The sequence below is a fragment of the Nannobrachium achirus genome (genome assembly GCF_963921795.1).
Source record: "Nannobrachium achirus genome assembly, chromosome: 11".
Lineage (NCBI taxonomy): Eukaryota > Metazoa > Chordata > Actinopteri > Myctophiformes > Myctophidae > Nannobrachium > Nannobrachium achirus.
The window spans coordinates 39,515,976-39,534,264 of record NC_137820.1 but is presented as its reverse complement, the minus strand read 5'-3'; the positions used below and the strand labels follow the sequence as shown (position 1 = coordinate 39,534,264).

At 42.1% G+C, this 18,289-nt stretch overlaps 1 protein-coding gene across 2 annotated transcripts in view; it reads left to right on the top strand.

Moving 5' to 3' along the window:
• The window catches only part of LOC308293550 (calcium-independent phospholipase A2-gamma-like), a 46,571-nt gene that overhangs the window by 11,160 nt on the left and 17,122 nt on the right, over positions 1–18,289 (top strand). For both annotated transcript variants that reach the window (XM_080736121.1, XM_080736122.1), the window contains 3 exons: positions 2,731–2,902; positions 4,282–4,339; positions 6,744–6,938. In XM_080736121.1, coding sequence (XP_080592247.1) covers positions 2,731–2,902; positions 4,282–4,339; positions 6,744–6,938 — 425 coding nt within the window. The remainder of the gene's footprint in view (positions 1–2,730; positions 2,903–4,281; positions 4,340–6,743; positions 6,939–18,289) is intronic.

The window sequence follows — 18,289 nt, the reverse complement described above, 5'->3', positions numbered from 1 at the left end:
ATTGACCCATTTAGCACTGTGTTCTTGTCTGGTCTCACTGGCCTCACTGGCACACTAATCTGAATATGGCTGGACCATAATTATAACAAAGCCAAGGCCATTATTATTTAAGCTGTGTTATAGTTTTTAATCTTCAATAAAAATGCTTTATTCGGACCGCTTTCTTTCAGCTGTAGCGTGCTATAAGTGTTTTTTTTACAGGCTGTGTAGTATTTTGCGACCTGTGTGGATGCACTTATGTCATGACCCGATGGATTAAAGTTCTCAGTCGCTACTACTGGTTTCAGTCATTTGGATTCTATAGAAGCCATCATGTCATGCACGCACGCACGCACGCACACACATGCACGCACACACACACACACACACACACACACACACAAAAACGCCCCTGGTGTGTAGGGACCTTATTTGTGCTGGACATGTTAATGTAGAAAACAAGAGTTTCACAGTGAAGATATTTAGACTAGGGAATGTTAGTTAGTTGTGTGTGTTTGACATTTGGGATGTATGTTGTCACCTTAAACTATTATCCTTGCATACTGTAGTTTTATCTTTGAAGCATACAGTACATACTGTACAATAGAGCCCTTTCTCTTCAATATGCAAAACCACCACTAGAGGGTACTGTGGATCACACTCAAGTCTGTATGTGACCTTGCCATGTCACATTACAAAGAAATGCTTTCTCCCAGTGAACAATGCAGTGTCCTTAAATCAACACCTGAAGTTCCAATTTGTCGCAGGCTGCTAGCCATTTCCTGCCTTCTGTATCTTCACTGTAAAACTCCCAACCACACTCAACCTGTAATCCCTCCGGTTGGAGTCAGCATTTGTGCGTGTGTGCGTGTGTGCGTGCGTGTGTGCGTGCGTGCGCGTGTGTGTGTGTGTGTGTGTGTGTGTGTGTGTGTGTGTGTGTGTGTGTTGCAATACCATGGTAATCTCCTTGCCAGATGAAATTATATTTGCAACATTCAAAACACATCTGTGCCACATCTGGCTAGCGCAGACCATGGAAATCATCTCCCTACCCCTCCCTACCTTACCATGGAGAACCAAGTTCTCTTCTCCCATTTACTATCGTGCCAATGAGGGCAATGCCATGCCCTCATTTCTTTATTTAGACATGATGACACCAGTGTAGAGGGTGGTGGAGTCACGCAGCATTTTTGTTTACAACAGGATGATGTAAACATGTCATTTAGATCATGGGACTTCAACAGGGGGTCCGGGACCCCTAGGGGGTCCTCAGAGTTACTACAGGGGGTCCTCCAAATCTTCAATCTTTTTTATATTAACAACTTGAACCCTAGTGTCCATATTCTGAGAACTGTAGCCAAAAATAGCGGATCTACAAGCTCACAACACCTCGCAGCGCGAGGCGTTGTGAGCTTGTAGATCGGCTATTTTTGGCAAAGAGGTTTGGTGTAGAGGGGAAAAAGAGCAGACTAAGACAGAGTAAAAGGTCAAGTTTATTAGGTATTGACGGTTCAAGTGGTTAAATATCTGAAAACACAAATTGACATGAATCCAAAATACACTGATGATCGTGCTGTCAAACAATTAAACTATATAAAATCTATGAACAGGTTATGGGGATCCCTGCTTCATCTCTCTCTCAACTAAGGGGTCCTTGGCCTGAAAACGTTGAAGACACCTGCTATAGTGTGTATAGTTTCAATGTACAGGCTATTGATTTTGTTTTTGGATATTCTACTGTTGGACTGATGATGGGTTCTTGCTTTACTTATGAGCTTAGATTACTATCTATGCATTTGACATATTACCTTGTGTTTACCTTGCTTACAGTAAAGCACTCTGGATTAAGAGTGTCTGCTAAATGCGTAAATTGTAAATTGTGCGTACAGGATGTACACAGTAACACCGACAAACAGAACAGCTGTGCTCTGTCCATAGTGGCCACAATAATCGCATCCACTGGCTGGGAATGGATGAGCCCTGTGTAATGATACCCTTAAGAGATAATCCATCCATCAGGCAATTATCCCTCCCATCAAGTCCCTGTCAGTAGACCTTAGGCCTTGGCTAGCCGGGGGAGAGAGGAGGATGAGCTTTATATCGATGCTTTGTCAGCAACTCCCATACCTTTTTAATGGTGTTCACTGGAGACAGGCTGAATTTTCTGGACTTCCTGTTGACGAGGGCGTGTTCAAAAGGCTTCTTGTTGTCTCTCAATCATTTGTGTCTGCCTTTACGTGGGTGTATGTCTGTATGTGTGTCTGCCTCTGTGCACATTTATATACCAGTGTTCATTCGGTCGACTAAATCTATGACGAAAAATTATGGTCGGCTACCTTTTTTCACTGAAAACCAAATAAATACTAAAGAAATCGTCAACAAATAAAAAATGTTACGGAGGGACTAGTGGAGAAGAGATCCGGTAGAACTAAAACACAATTGGCTGCCCTCGGGTGTTGCACTATGAAAATAGCAGACCTACAAACTCACAAGCTTCGCGCTGCGACACGCCGTGAGCTTGCAGATCGTCTATTTTCAGCATGCAACCAAGTGTTGACTCAGGCATTACGACTTCATCGAGGCCTGCCAAAATGCATTTTTGTCGACAAAATCAGCTGCAGATTTAGTATTTATGTAGTCAACTAAAACTAAAACATTTCAGACGACTAAAATGTAACTAAAACTAAATCAAAATGTGCTGTCAAAATTAACACATTCATACACACGCGTTTGTTTCTGGTGTCCACACAGGAGCCATCTTGGGCTTCATGCTGGGTGTGTTCCAGCTCCCGCTCAGCGAGTGTGACGAGCTGTACAGGAGGCTGGGCTCTGACGTCTTCAAGCAGAACCTCATCATGGGCGCCGTGAAGATGGGCTGGAGCCACGCCTACTATGACAGCGAGGCCTGGGAGAACATCCTCAAGTCAGTTCCACACTGTGTGTTATGATATGTCATCACTAGGAATGGGACGATAATCGTTCGTTATTATCATTTATCGTGTTAAATTCGTGGAGATTTAAATTCATTGTGAAATTGTCCTCCGTCATGCACTGGGATCAATTCAGCTTTTATTTGCCGAGCTGCATATCCATACCATTTAAACCCTCTATAATTGTTAAAACGGACCTGGACACGTCTTTATTCACTTTCTACCAAATCTCTTTGACCAAAAATAGCCGATCTACAAGCGACGTCATCCGACATGATGATTAAACACAGAGGCGAATGATCCTGAAGAGAGTTATTGTCAGCGACAGCTGACGAGTGGATATTATTCCGCTTATTACAAGGCCACTTAATAAATAGATTAATAAATTGACCCAAGAAGAATAACAAAACGAAGATTTTCCTTGATTACGGTAGTGAAAGTATTCCATAAGTGTTGCGCTGTCCAACACAACGCAGTCGCCTCGTAAAACAAGTTGTTGATCAAGTAGAATACATTTTTGGTTACTGCATCGTCTTATTTCTCGCTTCAAATGTTTTCAGAAATATTATTGAAAACGATGTTTAGCCATGTAAACATTGTGTATTTGTTTACATGGTTGTCATGTTGGATACAGCATAAAATCCATTCAGTGCAGCAGGTGCCCTGAGCCCTTTGATTAGAGCGGTGTGTTAGAGCATAGCGGTCATTATCAAGAATAACACACTGCTGTGCTGAGTGCTGAATTTAGTGCCCGTCCATTTACAGATACAGGCCTCCGAGTCCAGCTTGGGCTCAGCCCCCCTCCCAATACACACATTACGAGGTTTTTACTTTTTTACTTTTTTTCTCTAAAAAAAGGAAAGGATGTTTTGTTTCGGGCGTCGGAATCAGAAAATATTTGGTGACCCATAGGCTAGCAATCAGCACCATCCAGCGTAAAAAAAAGCATAACTCGTTAAACTCTTCACTTGGCAGCGAATGGGTTAATTTATGCCATGTCACGGTGCGTCCAGTGCAATGTGTCGCCTCGGAAAACAACCAGAAGAGTTGATCAAATAGAATACATTTTCGGTTACTGCGTTGTCTATTTCTCCCTTCAAATGATTTCATAAACATTCTTGAGAACAACGTTTGGCTGTAAACGACGTTGTATGTTTGTTCATGGCTGCCATGTGGGGTACAGCAAAAATCCAGGAGAGCAGCAGGCGGTGCTCTGAGACTTTGATTAGAGAGTATTCTGTTATTGAGCTGAGCAGTCATTATTCAGAAACAACACTATTAGACAAAAAGGAAAGCATAAACCAAAGAAAGCGTAAAAACCAAAGTACCAATGCTGTACATTATAATGTCACCCCTTTCGTCTCCTCCACAGAGAGAGGATGGGCGCTGATCTGATGGTGGAGACTTCAAGAGACCCCAACTGCCCAAAGGTGAGCGCCAGAAGACGTTTCTGACTCACTGCCTTCTACCTGTTGTCTCTTGGTGCAGCATGGCCCAGTCGGCCTGCATCCCAGAACGTTGTCTATAATGAGGTTACTACAGAGAAAGCTCGCTGGCTCTCTCTCTGTCTGATTATACTACCACCGCCTTGCTCAGATATTCCACTGCCTGGTCTTGGATGTGATGTGCAATCCCTTGCACCTCACATCCAGGGAAAAATGCACTGTAATGCTTAACCCATTAAGACCGGAACTGACTTTCTATATCAGTGGTTCTCAAACCTTTCATGTCAAGGACCCCTCAAAAATTATAGGTATTTGGCAGGCCGACTTCCATCTCAAAATATTTTGTTCCAGGGACCCCCAGAAGTAGGGGTGGGCGATATGGTGATAAATATAATTTATTTGAGACGATGCAATGTCTCCACGATATGCCTTTTCAAAGATATCGTATATATCGTGATACAATGAGGGAGCCTTATAAAATATTGTGTTGAATTGTTAAAACAGATTCATTGCAGAATTGATTTAAACCTGCATTTTTGTCTAAATCAGTAGTTCTCAAACTTTACAATGGCAAGGTCTCCCCTTAACTCTGACGGTATACAAATGAGACCAAATGGACCCTTGTGATGTGACGGTTTAACGCCGTGTGAGACATCGTATATTTGCTATTTTTGGTGCTGGCACGGTGTTATGTCAGCCTCTGCAGCCTGGCTGCAGAGCAAAATGAGTTGTACCAGTAGGATTAGACTTGATCTTCTGGAGCTGGAGGTAAGATTTAAATTGATTGCCAAGAACTGTGTTCTTTCCTTCCACTGGTACTGTATATTTTATTGGTGTCGATGCTGGAACGGTAGAATAAAGCAATAAGCCCCAAGAGGCGGTGGTTTAAAGGGATTTTAGAACAGCTAAGGGGCATTGTTATGGGGCTCTGCCCGTTCTAATATCACTGTAGACCACCTCCTTGCATGGCTTATTGCTGTAACGAAACAGTTAGCAAGTATGTCATCATAAAAATCTTAGACGTTTAAAATATATTACTACAAGAAGTACTCCCCAACTGCCTACAGACACAAACAAGAAAATCACTTTTTTTTGTTTTCTGCTGTAATACTGATCACAGTGGTCACGTGGTACTGGTATTATACTGTAACTGTATGGGAGCATTTTACGATGGCTTCGAACACCTCTCAGCCGATCACAATCAAAGACCAAAACTATTCATTTTATAATGTCATGTCTATGGGGGGGTACATTCCACTTTTCATATATTTCAATACAAAAAATGTTTCATTATGTAACGTACATTACATGACACAGATCTCAGTATATGACATCAGCAGAGAGGATAAATCCGAAGCCCATGGCTTATATTATATTCCCTTCAATCTTTAACCTTCATCTGTCCATTTGCAGACTCGCATAACCTGCATTTTACACCATGATCTACTGTACCTTTTTACACCATGATCTACTGTACTGAGAATTCTTTTTGATCTACTGTACTGAGAATTTTAATCCATGCAGTATGGATTAAAATTCTCAGTCGCCACGACTGATTTCAGTCATTTGGATTCCATAGAAGCCTGCATGTCTTCTATGCATGTTGCACAGCGAAAATAGCCGATCGTTGATACGCTTTTTTTTTTTTTTTTTAAGATTAGAGCAATCTAGCAATATGATTAGAAGCATCTTCCATAAAACCCCAATGGTCTCATAAAAGCGAAGGTTAAAACCTCAATGTGTGGTTTCTTCACCTGGTTGGCAGTATGTAGAACAGCAGGAATAATAACATTAAAACATCATCATTTCTACATGTTAATTGTTTACAGGTAGTGTTTGTGAGGGTCTCCCTTCACACTGTTTCACAAATCACATAATAGGACTTGCACGATACACTGGACTTTTTTTCAGTCATGAGATTGTATTTTGGTTTAATCCATGGAAATGCTACAGTATGTGTGCTAAAACAGTGGTTCTCAACCTGTGGGTCAGGCTCAGGTCCCCTCCTTTTGGGGGGTCTGCAGATGACAGTGACATTGCTTCTAAGACCGTTTCAAGAAAATGTCTGTTAAAACCTTACTACTACTACTACTATAAAAAACTGGTCAAACATTGGCCAAATTGACAAATAATCTAAGAAGAGGCAAATATTGTGAAAATAGCCAATCTATAAGCTCACAACGATCTGCTATTTTCACAATATTTATCTGTGAAACCGAGTCAAAGTCCTATAATTCCACATGCTTAGTGTGTGTGTGTGTGTGTGTGTGTGTGTGTGTGTGGGGGGGTCCCCATTTCAAATGCCATTATTTTGGGGGGGTCACAGCCTGAAAAGGTGGAGAACCAGTGTGCTAAAACTTCAGTGACGATCATGATCACCGTCCTGCAGGTGGCAGCAGTGAGCACCATAGTGAACCGGGGCAGTGTGCTGAAGGCCTATGTGTTCAGGAACTACAACCTCCTGCCAGGCGTGCGCTCCCACTACCTGGGAGGCTGCCAGCACCAGCTGTGGCAGGCCGTCCGCGCCTCCTCCGCCGCGCCCGGCTACTTCCAGGAGTTCACCTTGGGGAACGACCTCCACCAGGTCAGAGAGAATCTCATTAACCCATTCAGGCCTAGAATTGTTGAATGCTTTAACCAGTGAAAAATAGCAGATATACAAGCTCTAGATCTACAAGCGAGCTTGAGATCTGCTATTTTTGAAAAAGTCGTGAAAATGTGTGCAAATCTTTGAGTACATGTATTTTCAAAGCGAACGTTTGTAACTCAAATTTTGCTTCTGGGGGGGGTCCCTGGAACTAAATATTTTGAGAAGGGGGTCCGTGGCCAAATACATATCATTTTGGGGGTCCTTCACATGAAAAGGTTTTAGAACCACTGACATAGTAGTCTCTCAAGAACAGACTAACTGAGCTCCATTCAAGTGAAAAGGACCTTTTCTTTGACGATGGCTGGCCAGATTGCTGACATAGAAACATAGGTTTTTCCGAAAATCTTAGAAGGATTCAAAAGACACTTATAAAATCGGGTAAAAATTCTAATTTTCATGATTTAAAAAAAATAGCAGATCTACAAGCTCGCAGCGCGGCACTCGGTGCCGCGCTGTGAGCTTGTATATCTGCTAGTTTTCAATAGTTAAAGCATAAAATAATGATACACAATGATGTGTACCCGTTCTAAATGGGTTAAGATGAAAAACAGAGGCTCTGATTGTTGACACACAAACAGAGCAGGGGTTGTACAATAATTACACAAACAGAGCAGGGGGTTATAGTACAATAATTGTACTGAGGCTGTCTGTGTCCCGTCAGGGGGTTTGCCCATCATCATTGCGTAGGAGAGCACGGATAGCCTAAGGCGGGCGTTTTCAGAGTCCGAGACATACTGTAGAGTCTGTTTTTTTTTTTTTTTTTTTTTTTGGCTGTACCAGCCAATCACAGCATGACTTTTCCGGGACTTCCGCAAAACACATAACGGCATAACATCTGTTTTACAGACTACGACGGCTTGTGTGGGACAACCAAGGCATGGGTGTTTAATGACAACAGATTCATGGAAATAATAATGACAGCAACAAATAGTAGCAATATGCTTATGGGCTCCACTCTATGCTATGATGTCTGCTGACAGGACTTGGGCAATTCTACTAATAGACCTGCAGCAAGCCCTCAAAAAAGGCCTTAGTTTTTGAGATACCCCTACCCGAGGTATAACCAAACACAACCATGTTTTTTCTTCTCTTTAGGGTCTCCCATTAATGAAATGGATGGTTGTGAAATGTTACTTTTGGCGGAAATGTGTTTTTTTTGGCTATTCTTTAGACCTACCACAATCTCTGAAAAAGGCAAATCTGCCTAGGTCAAAGGTGACAAAAATGCCTATAACTTGAGAATGCTCACTCTTATCCTCATAAAATCTGCTGAGATGTGAACCAGGTGTCTACCCTACATCAACAAAGAGTCAGAATGCAATTTACCTAAAGAAATACTGAAATATTATCCTTTAAACACACCTTTAGTTTAGGCGGAAATTGTACTTTTGTGGTGAGGACTTCTTTACTGTCTCTCATTTACAAGAAAAACATACATTTATGTCAAATAAGATGTTACTGCATTGCCTAAGATGCTACTAAACAATAACCAGTGGTTGTGTGTGAAATGTAAATTAATATTAATGTTAAACAAGATTTAGAAAGCTGCCGCTATGGTAGCTCACTGTTTGTCTCCTCTGTCTGACCCTCTCTAAATACAGCAATCTATGGACTGTCCTTTGGCTCGTGTCTCTTATTTTGGTTATGGATTTTATCCATAATCCATATTTATTTAACATTAATAACTTACATTTCAGTGTGGAGATAGCTTGTACAGTTTTATTGCAAATCAGATTTCTTTAGACACACCCCCTCCACTGAAAAAGACAAATTAGGGAGTTAGGTGACATACTGCAAGTAATTTTTGGGAGGTCCAGTTGGCTGTACTGTACCACAGAACCAAACTATCACTATATGAATAAACCAATAATATATTTGATCTAAAATGACTACATTGATCAAAACACAGCAATGCCTTTTTTCCCCTACTACTCCCATTCATAAAGTAATTGTTGTGGAAATGTATTTTAAGGCAATGATAAAATTGGCAACTAAATTCAGAAAAAAGTAGAAAGTGGTCTTTCTGGAGCGTACCAGGGCAAAATAATGATATCTGGCTTTTCAAGACACTGTCTGAGTACACAAGTGATAATTTCACCTGTGTATTTTAAGCCTCTCTCTATATATAGGCGAAGATTTCCATGGATAAATAACACTCGACTTTTGGATATATACCAAATTATAAGGTTATAAGTCCTTATCATTTGACATTCACTAACACTAAAATAAATCAATTATCAAGTGTTTTTGGAGGTATGGAATCCATATAGAAAGACAATATGGATACATGGCAAATGGTGCATTTGTATAGCACCTTTATCCAAGGTGCTTTACAAAGATTGTGCATTACATTCACCCATTCACACACACATTCATACACCGATGGCGGAGGAAACCATGCAAGGCACCGGGAGCAACTAGGGATTTTGAGTCTTGCTCAAGGACTCTTCAAAACGAACTCTGGGACAGGGTCTTACTTAATCCCATTCAATAACCTTGCTCTTTGCATGTTCTCTCTTGGTCAAAACTAATGTGGGCTTGATTGGATCTGTAATACTCTGTGTCAGAGTGAAGCAGAAGTCAGTAATCCCTAAAAACAGAATAGAATCTATGGGGGTCAGACTTGGCTGTGTATACTGATGAATACTGGCACAAAGGACTGACCAAATCATGTTGTGTCTGACCCTGGGATGATCAATCTGTGGCTGACTGTGCTCCTCATCCCCACTGGCACACCATAGAACAGATGAGAGGAGTTCATCAGGACAGCTTGCTCCTCCCCTCTGTGACCACCTCCAGACTGTCCTGTTTAACTCAAGCTTTGGAACTTGCTCACCGGCTGATTTTTTTTTTTTTTTTGCATTGCTTGTGTTAATAGGTTTCCTTCCACCACCACCAACTCCTCCCCTTGGATAGGTGTCTGTGTGTGCGCATGTGTGCTCCTGCGTGCACACACGCTCGCTCGCTCGCTCGCTCGCTCGCTCGCTCACTCACTAGTGACTACCCTATGTAGCTCTGTAATCCCCACATTGTCATCCATGAAGTTGTGAGGGTGGACAGGAAGGGTGACAATATGGCTCCTTGGGGAGCACCAGTGTTGGTGACATAGTCTGCAACCAAGCCTAGATCCACTTGCACTGACAGCTTCAAGGCCAACTGCTGTGGATGTATGGTATTGAAGATGCTTATGAAGTCAAAGAACAAGTCTCACATTGCTACCAGGAGCAGAATCTCAAAGATCTTCTTGACATGTAATGTCAAAACAATTAACTGGCATGTAGTCACTGAATGCACTGGGTGTCCCTTCTTAAACACCAGGACATTTTACTTTACTCAACCTCAGGAAGAGGTTGAATATATGCTGGAATGCAGCTGCCAACTGCCCAGTGCACACCTTGAGCACACAGGGGTTGTTGTTGTCTGGACCCCTGGCCTTGTTAATGCTGATCCTGTTAAGGGGTGGCCATATCTGAATGGGTATAGGAATCTGGGGATCTTAAGGTTGCTAGTTCACCAATCACTAATCTGCGTTAAAGTGTAATTGGGAGAACCAGTCTCACAAATCTGTCTGCAGTGATATTAATACAAGTATAGGAGAAATGCTGTGGCTCTACACAAGAGGGAGGGTGGGTTGGAAATTAGGGTGACAAACTGCAGTCTCCTGGGATAGGATTAGGTGGAAGAGAGATGCGGATGGGAGAACTGGTGCTGGAGGGTGGGTCTGGGAAAGTAACATTGTAGAATTCCTTGGCTGCCGCCAGAGCCGCCAGAGTCAATACGGACAGTATTGATGTTAGTATATTATTGTGTATTATTATTATATTGTTGTTGTTATTATTTCATCATATCAAGACAAGCTCAAACTTGGATTTAGGTAGGAGATACTGATTTAAATGATTTTTTAACATACATGAAAATATAATCCATCTTGTTTTAGTCATTTTAGAATATATAAACTACATTATTGGGTTATTCATATTCTGATAGTTTGGTGATGTGGTACAGTACAGCCACATGGACTTTCCCTCCCCAAAATGTCATCTCCCCATTCAGAATTACCTAATTTGTCTTTTTCAGTGGAGGGGGTGTGTCTAAAGAAATCTGATTTGCAATAAAACTGTGCAAGTTATCTCCACACAAACACTGGTTATTGTTTAGTAGCAACTTAGGCAATGCAAGAACATCTTATTTGACATAAATATGTGTTTCTTGTAAATGAGAGAAAGTAAAGTAGTTCTCACCACAAAAGTACAATTTCCGCCTAAACTAAAGGTGTGTTTAAAGGATAATATTTCAGTATTTCTTTAGGTAAATTGCATTCTGACTCTTTGTTGATGTAGAGTAGACACCTGGTTCACATCTCAGCAGATTTTATGAGGATAAGAGTGAGCATTCTCAAGTTATAGGCATTTTTGTCAGCTTTGACCTAGGCGGATTTGCCTTTTTCAGAGATTGGGGTAGGTCTAAAGAATAGCCAAAAAAACGAATTTCCCCCAAACAACAATCCATTTCATTAATGGGAGACCCTAAAGATAAGAAAAAACATGGTTGTGTTTGGTTATACCTCGGGTAGGGGTATCTCAAAATCGGACGGCCTCTGCTGCTAGACTATAAATAGACCCCATGGAAAGTCATTTGGGATAAGTAGGAAAATGAGCCTACGGTATATGTTATTTAGTCTCAAGTTGTCCTTTATATATTCCAGTAAAGTAAAACATACATCCAAATTGTACAGTACTTTAGTAAATGTGCTTAGTTTCTTTACATCACTGATCTTTTATGCCATGATGTCACTCATTTTGAGTCGTGTTTCACCTCCCTCTATGCTTGAAAGGCCTATCAGTGCCAGCCGATTTCTGACAGAGAAAAGGAGGGAATAAAAGGAGAGTCGGATCCTCTGAGTTGTGTTCCTCATGAACAGACAATGCACCACTTTAAACTGATACAAATTCAAGTAAAAGGGACGACTTTGCCCATTGCCCTGTTTCAGTTGACACACTCATGCATGCACACCGTTTACAAATGAGTGAGCACCAGAGCAAGAGCACAATATGAATGCAGAGCTAGCCAAATGCATGAAGGATCAAGATTGAGTGAATGCTTCCTGTGGACTTGTTTCCATTGTGGTCCAATGTATTCAATTTGTCAACATAGCATAACAAAATAACACAATTATACATGTCATCAACAAATACAAAACACTATATAGACAAATGAGAAAAAGAATGCCTGGTGTCAGTGAATGACACCTCCTTTCTATGGGATTTTGCATCTATCTCCCCTTGTGGTCTCCTGATAGATAATTTGTCAGGGCAGTTTTGAAAGAAACCAGTGATTTTGCACATTTTAATGGATGGTGTCAGGGCATTCAATATTTTTGGGTCGTACCAGATCATGGTTGGTATACCCAGAGCAATCCAGGCTAGCAAAGTGTGTTGGAAACTTGGAATTAAGATGGAACATGGGCTTTAGGCCGAGAAGTTGTCAAATCAGTCCTGAAGCTTTATACTGTAGTTTTGACACGATGACTGGAGACACTGCTGAAGGGCTGGTCCAAGGGCAACCTAGAGAGAGTAGTTACACAATGCTGGGTGTACAGTAGCAGTCAAACTAATATACATAGATATTGTAATGACAAATGTCACAGCAAATAATCATTGTGTTAATCTGTGGACATAAGTTCATGTTGTTCATCCAAAGTAACCGTAGCTGTCTCACTCTCTTTCTTTTTATTGTTGTTATTTGATAATGAGACACAGCTGTATAGTATAGTGTTTGTACTATGTCACTTCCTCCAGCCGACATTTACTGACACTGACGAAGGCCTACGCGCCGAAACACGCCTGTCTTGTTTGGACATAAGCGTAATGCTGCTGCTATTCATTATTAAAGACCCTTTAAACATACAGTACAGTGAATGCAGATTGAACTTCCCTCTAATGTATTGTCTGAATCTGCACCCAGTATACCCTGAAAACACTCCAGACCGTCCTTGACTGAAGCGAACCTTTCCCTTGAAGTCACTCTCTTTCACGTCATGTCTCTCCATGCAATACCCTGGCTCTCCACCAGGGGAGTGTGCCTCACACTTTGCAAGCCCCTGGTCTCTAAATGATTGCAGGATGGTATTGACAGGATGAGTCACAGTCCTGTTAAAGGCTCCATTATGGTAGTAGAGATTACATTTTCTATTGGATAGTTTTGGTCGAAGGACATGAACAATGAACGCTTCTTATCTATGCCGCCAAATTTAGAAAATTGTCATCTGAAAGCACCGACAATCATCCCCAAAATATCATCACATTATCGATGGCAAGATAGTGTGATTAAACATACAGCGGTATTTGATTTGGTCGGTATGATCCAGAAGTTACCGTTGCTGGGGTTTGTGTGGCCTGATGTGGATAAAAACATTCTCATATGTCAAGATGGAGGAGAGAGCTACATTTCCTCCCAGTCAGCGTTCATTTCCAGGCAGTTGCATTTTGACAGGAGCGAAGGAGTGAAGTGATGGAGTCAATCAGAGTTGAGTCAGGGTGACCGCACTTAACTCCATCACCATTTAACAGGTATGCATTAGCCAACACACAACACACACACTCCCTCCGCCATTTTTACCAATCAATAGAGAACCTGACAGCTTTACACGTTAAGGGGCTTAGTCATTTGCAAAGGAAGCCATCAGACACGACATGCAAGAGATGGAAGTCGTTTCACTCATGATGGATTCAACGCATGTAGCCTGGCCCTGACTCCTTGTGTCAAGCTGTCAGTATCTGCTTGATTTGATATGGCAAACGCAGATGTAGATACGTGCCCTGAAAAAAAAACACACGCTCATATACACACACACACACACACACACACACACACACACACACACACACACAGATAAATGGCTGTCTTTGCATCAAACAGATTCCCACTCCCATCACGCCTGTGCTCTCCCACACTCTTTAATTGGTAGCAGGGTTACGGTGTGCTGGTGAATGGGAAGCATGCGTGAGCAGGAGACTGAAGAAAGAGACTGGCTGATCAAAACCACACCTGCGTTGGGAGGTTTCATTCCAGGTCTCATCCAGTTGTGTAAAGTACATTTACTCAAGTACTGTGCTTAATACAGTACAATGCTTAGTACAATTTTAAGGATTTGAGTTTAGTATTTCCATTTTTCAGTACTTTTACTTCTACTCCACTACATCTCAGAGGCAAATATTATACTTTTATACTGCCCTAAATTTCGACCATTTCTAAATAGCCGTCTATTTACAAAATAATTTGATACATTTGAAAACTTGTGAAATAGGACATTCTGCATAATGAATACTTTCTGCTTTTTGTACTTTTTTCTCAAGTATATTTTGAATCCAGAAATTCTACATTGCAGGAATTGATACTTTTACTTAACTCATTGAGTGCCAATCCCGAACTAGTTCGGCTTTATTAGCGTATCGTAGTGTGCCGATCCCGAACAAGTTCGGCTTTTAAAAAAAAAAAAAAAAAAAAAAAAAAAAAAAAATTTTTTTTTTTTGGAAAAAATTTTTTTTGAATTTTTTTTTTTTTTTTTTGGACCCCATCAAATCTGGTGAACATGATTTCAATCGCGATTTTGCATGTTCCACCCCCATACAACCCCATCTAACATACAGGGCAGCCATTTTTGTTTACATTACATGTAAAACATAATGGCGATTATCTCAAGAATGCCTGAACGGATTTCCAATCGGATTTTTTTGTTTGAAAGCTGTGAACAAACTGCACAAATCCCCTCCAATGCAATCCAGGATTGCATTGGATTTTTTAGAGCTCATTCTTCTCTGTTTTTTTCCCATGCATGAGGTGTGCAAGGTTTAATCATGGCTAAGTTGACGAAAATAAGGCTTCTAAAATGCTTGGTAGCCAATAGCTAACTTCAAGCTAACTTCATCCTCTTCCTGTACATGCACAAAGGAAAGTGTCCTTTCCTTTGTAAAAAAAGTCATGGCTCCAGGGCTTGGGCATGCATTACCAGCATATCTCTATTATTCTCTGGTCACTGGGCGCCCTCTAGTGGTGATAGGCTGGCACTCAATGAGTTAAGTAAAAATATTAGTATTTTTTTCCACCACGTAACGGTAAAGAATGAAAGAGACTGGCTGATCAAACCCCATCTGTGAAAGGTTTCCCCAGGTCTCTTATCCTACTCTGAGATGCATACGTTAGTCCAACTCAGCGAGTGCTGCTTCTCTCCTGAAACATCACTGCCTGCCTGCCTGCCTGACTGACTGCTACAGTCATGTCTGTCAGTCACCCTCAGGAAAGAAAAGACAATCTAATTATGAATCTCTATTTCAAAGCTCTTATGAGCCGGAAGCCCTGATACCAGGGGAATGTGGAACACCATCAGTTTTACTTGTAATGTATGCAGTATGTGGATTGTTGAAAATGAAAATTTACTTATACAGTAGCTGTGAATAGGTGTACATGGGTATATTATAATATTTCTAAAATGTTATAATGAATGATGAGTGAATAGTTGAGCATGGAGCAGGTATGCTGCATGAAAATGAGCAAGTATGCTGTATGAAAATTAGCAGTGCTCTATGACCATTAAATGTGAATTCTGCGCCGGGATGGTTTACCAGGCTACCAATCCGCACCAAACTTGGCAGAAACGCTGTTCAGGGGTCTGCCATCAGAATAGTCATACTTAACTCGGACCCTTGTGGCCCCAAGTTAGGAACCCCTTGGGGGCCACGGGTTGCTCCGATTCGCACTGAACTTGGCACAAACACTGTTTAGGTTCAAACATGACAATAGTCGCACCGAAAAATCTGAATTGATAAACGCTCTAATCACGCAGTATGAAAACTAGTATATGAAAATGGCCTTGGATGGCAGCAGACGGCGGACATCACAAACGTAACATGCCCTTTTATGGAGAGTGGTGGACAGTGGATGACGTAAATGTAACCTGCCCAATTGCCCATATATGGAGACTGGTGGGCAGTGGATGTCACAAACGGTGTGATGTAGAGGTGAGGGCAACATGTCATGTTGATGACTGGTTATTGGTGACGACAGTCTTACCAAAATATGTAGGTGCGGTGGAGGGACACAAGGACACACACCTGCTCTTTTACAGCCCACCGCTTATACAACGTCCTCATCTATCTATAAATGCGACAAATCTCTGTCTGTCTGTTTGTTTGTTTGTAATCCGCGTATCTCGAGAACCGTTCGTCCCACCGGCTTCAGATTCGGCACGCGCGTTCCCCGCCGCCGCGCGGAGTGCAGTGCCGGGCCTCGACCCGACCCGACTCGCGGTTTTCCGAAACCGGCGCGAAACGTTCGGAATCTCCTTATGCGGAGCTGATTGTTGACATCAGGCTGTTCCGGAGGAAGCGCTGACTCATTGTGACATCACTTCATAAAAGGCTCTGACATCACGTACGCCACATGAGTCAACAAAAAATCTCTGTGAATGTGTATGTATGTATGTAATCCGAGTATCTCTAAACCATTCTTCCCACGTTCTCCATATATGGGCATAAAATGAATGCCCGTATGCGGAACTGATGTCTGACATCAGAGTTTTCCGCAACCAGTACTGTGTGTGCAGAGATCTCCATATATGGGCATAAGGGGTATGGGCATAAAATGAATCCCCGAATGCGGAGCTGATGTCTGACATCAGAGTTTTCCGCAACCGGTACTGTGTGTGCAGAGATCTCCATATATGGGCATAAGGGGACAATGGCAAACAGATGGTCAAAACGGGTCCTATGACAACAGGTATATTGGGGTTTGCATTAAAGGGTGGGGACAAAGGCTAACAGAAGGCAAACAGATGGTCCAAACGGGTCCTATGACAACAGGTATATTGGGGTTTGCATTAAAGGGTGGGGACAAAGGCTAACAGATGGTCAAAACGGGTCCTATGACAACAGGTATATTGGGGTTTGCATTAAAGGATGGGGCAGGCATAAAATGGACGCAAATAGACAGATATCTCCATATATGGGCATATGGACATAAAATGGACCCAGAACTATATCTGCAGTGATCTCCATATATGGACATAAAATGGACGCCGACAGACAGACAGATACAGATATCTCCATATATGGGGAACTGATGTCTGACATCAGAGTTTTCCGCAACCAGTACTGTGTGTGCAGAGATCTCCATATATGGGCATAAGGGGTATGGGCATAAAATGAATCCCCGAATGCGGAGCTGATGTCTGACATCAGAGTTTTCCGCAACCGGTACTGTGTGTGCAGAGATCTCCATATATGGGCATAAGGGGACAATGGCAAACAGATGGTCAAAACGGGTCCTATGACAACAGGTATATTGGGGTTTGCATTAAAGGGTGGGGACAAAGGCTAACAGAAGGCAAACAGATGGTCCAAACGGGTCCTATGACAACAGGTATATTGGGGTTTGCATTAAAGGGTGGGGACAAAGGCTAACAGATGGTCAAAACGGGTCCTATGACAACAGGTATATTGGGGTTTGCATTAAAGGGTGGGGCAGGCATAAAATGGACGCAAATAGACAGATATCTCCATATATGGGCATAAAATGGACCCAGAACTATATCTGCAGTGATCTCCATATATGGACATAAAATGGACGCCGGCAGACAGACAGATACAGATATCTCCATATATGGGCATAAATGGACACAGGAAAACAGATGGTCAAAACGGGTCCTATGACAACAGGTATAATGGGGTTTGCATTAAAGGGCGGGGCATTCATTCTCTATTTACATCGTTCCCGAGTTGGCCAGGTCGCCGACTAGACGCTGGGCCGCCCGAAGGGCGGCCCAGCTTCTAGTTCTTTAAAATGAGGACGTTGACTTTTTTTTCCGTTGTCCTTGATGTATCAAACGGAGCTCTTTACATTTTATATAAGATAACATTTTCTTTTCCCATGGAATCCTTTAATACTCCTTCATACTATGGAGGCTGGGATGAAATCAAAGGATGTCCCTTGTAAACTCTTATCTGTTTCATGCAGCTTGTTGTAAGTAACCACTTTCATGTTCAACTTGAAGGACCGGGCAGATTCAGAATGCCTATCAGCCTGATGGCTCATTATGCTGCATGGCTACGTTAGTGCTGCTGAAACACGCAGCAGCGCCAAACGGAGCAGAACATGCCGTCTGTGTGATGTCAGTATTCCCGCGTGAGGGAGTCATCTCGCCATTTTGTTTTCCACGGGCGCCCACTGAGTTCTGAGCTTTACTCCCGGGGCCCTCACAATCACCCTTTTGTATGCAAGAGTGCAAGAGA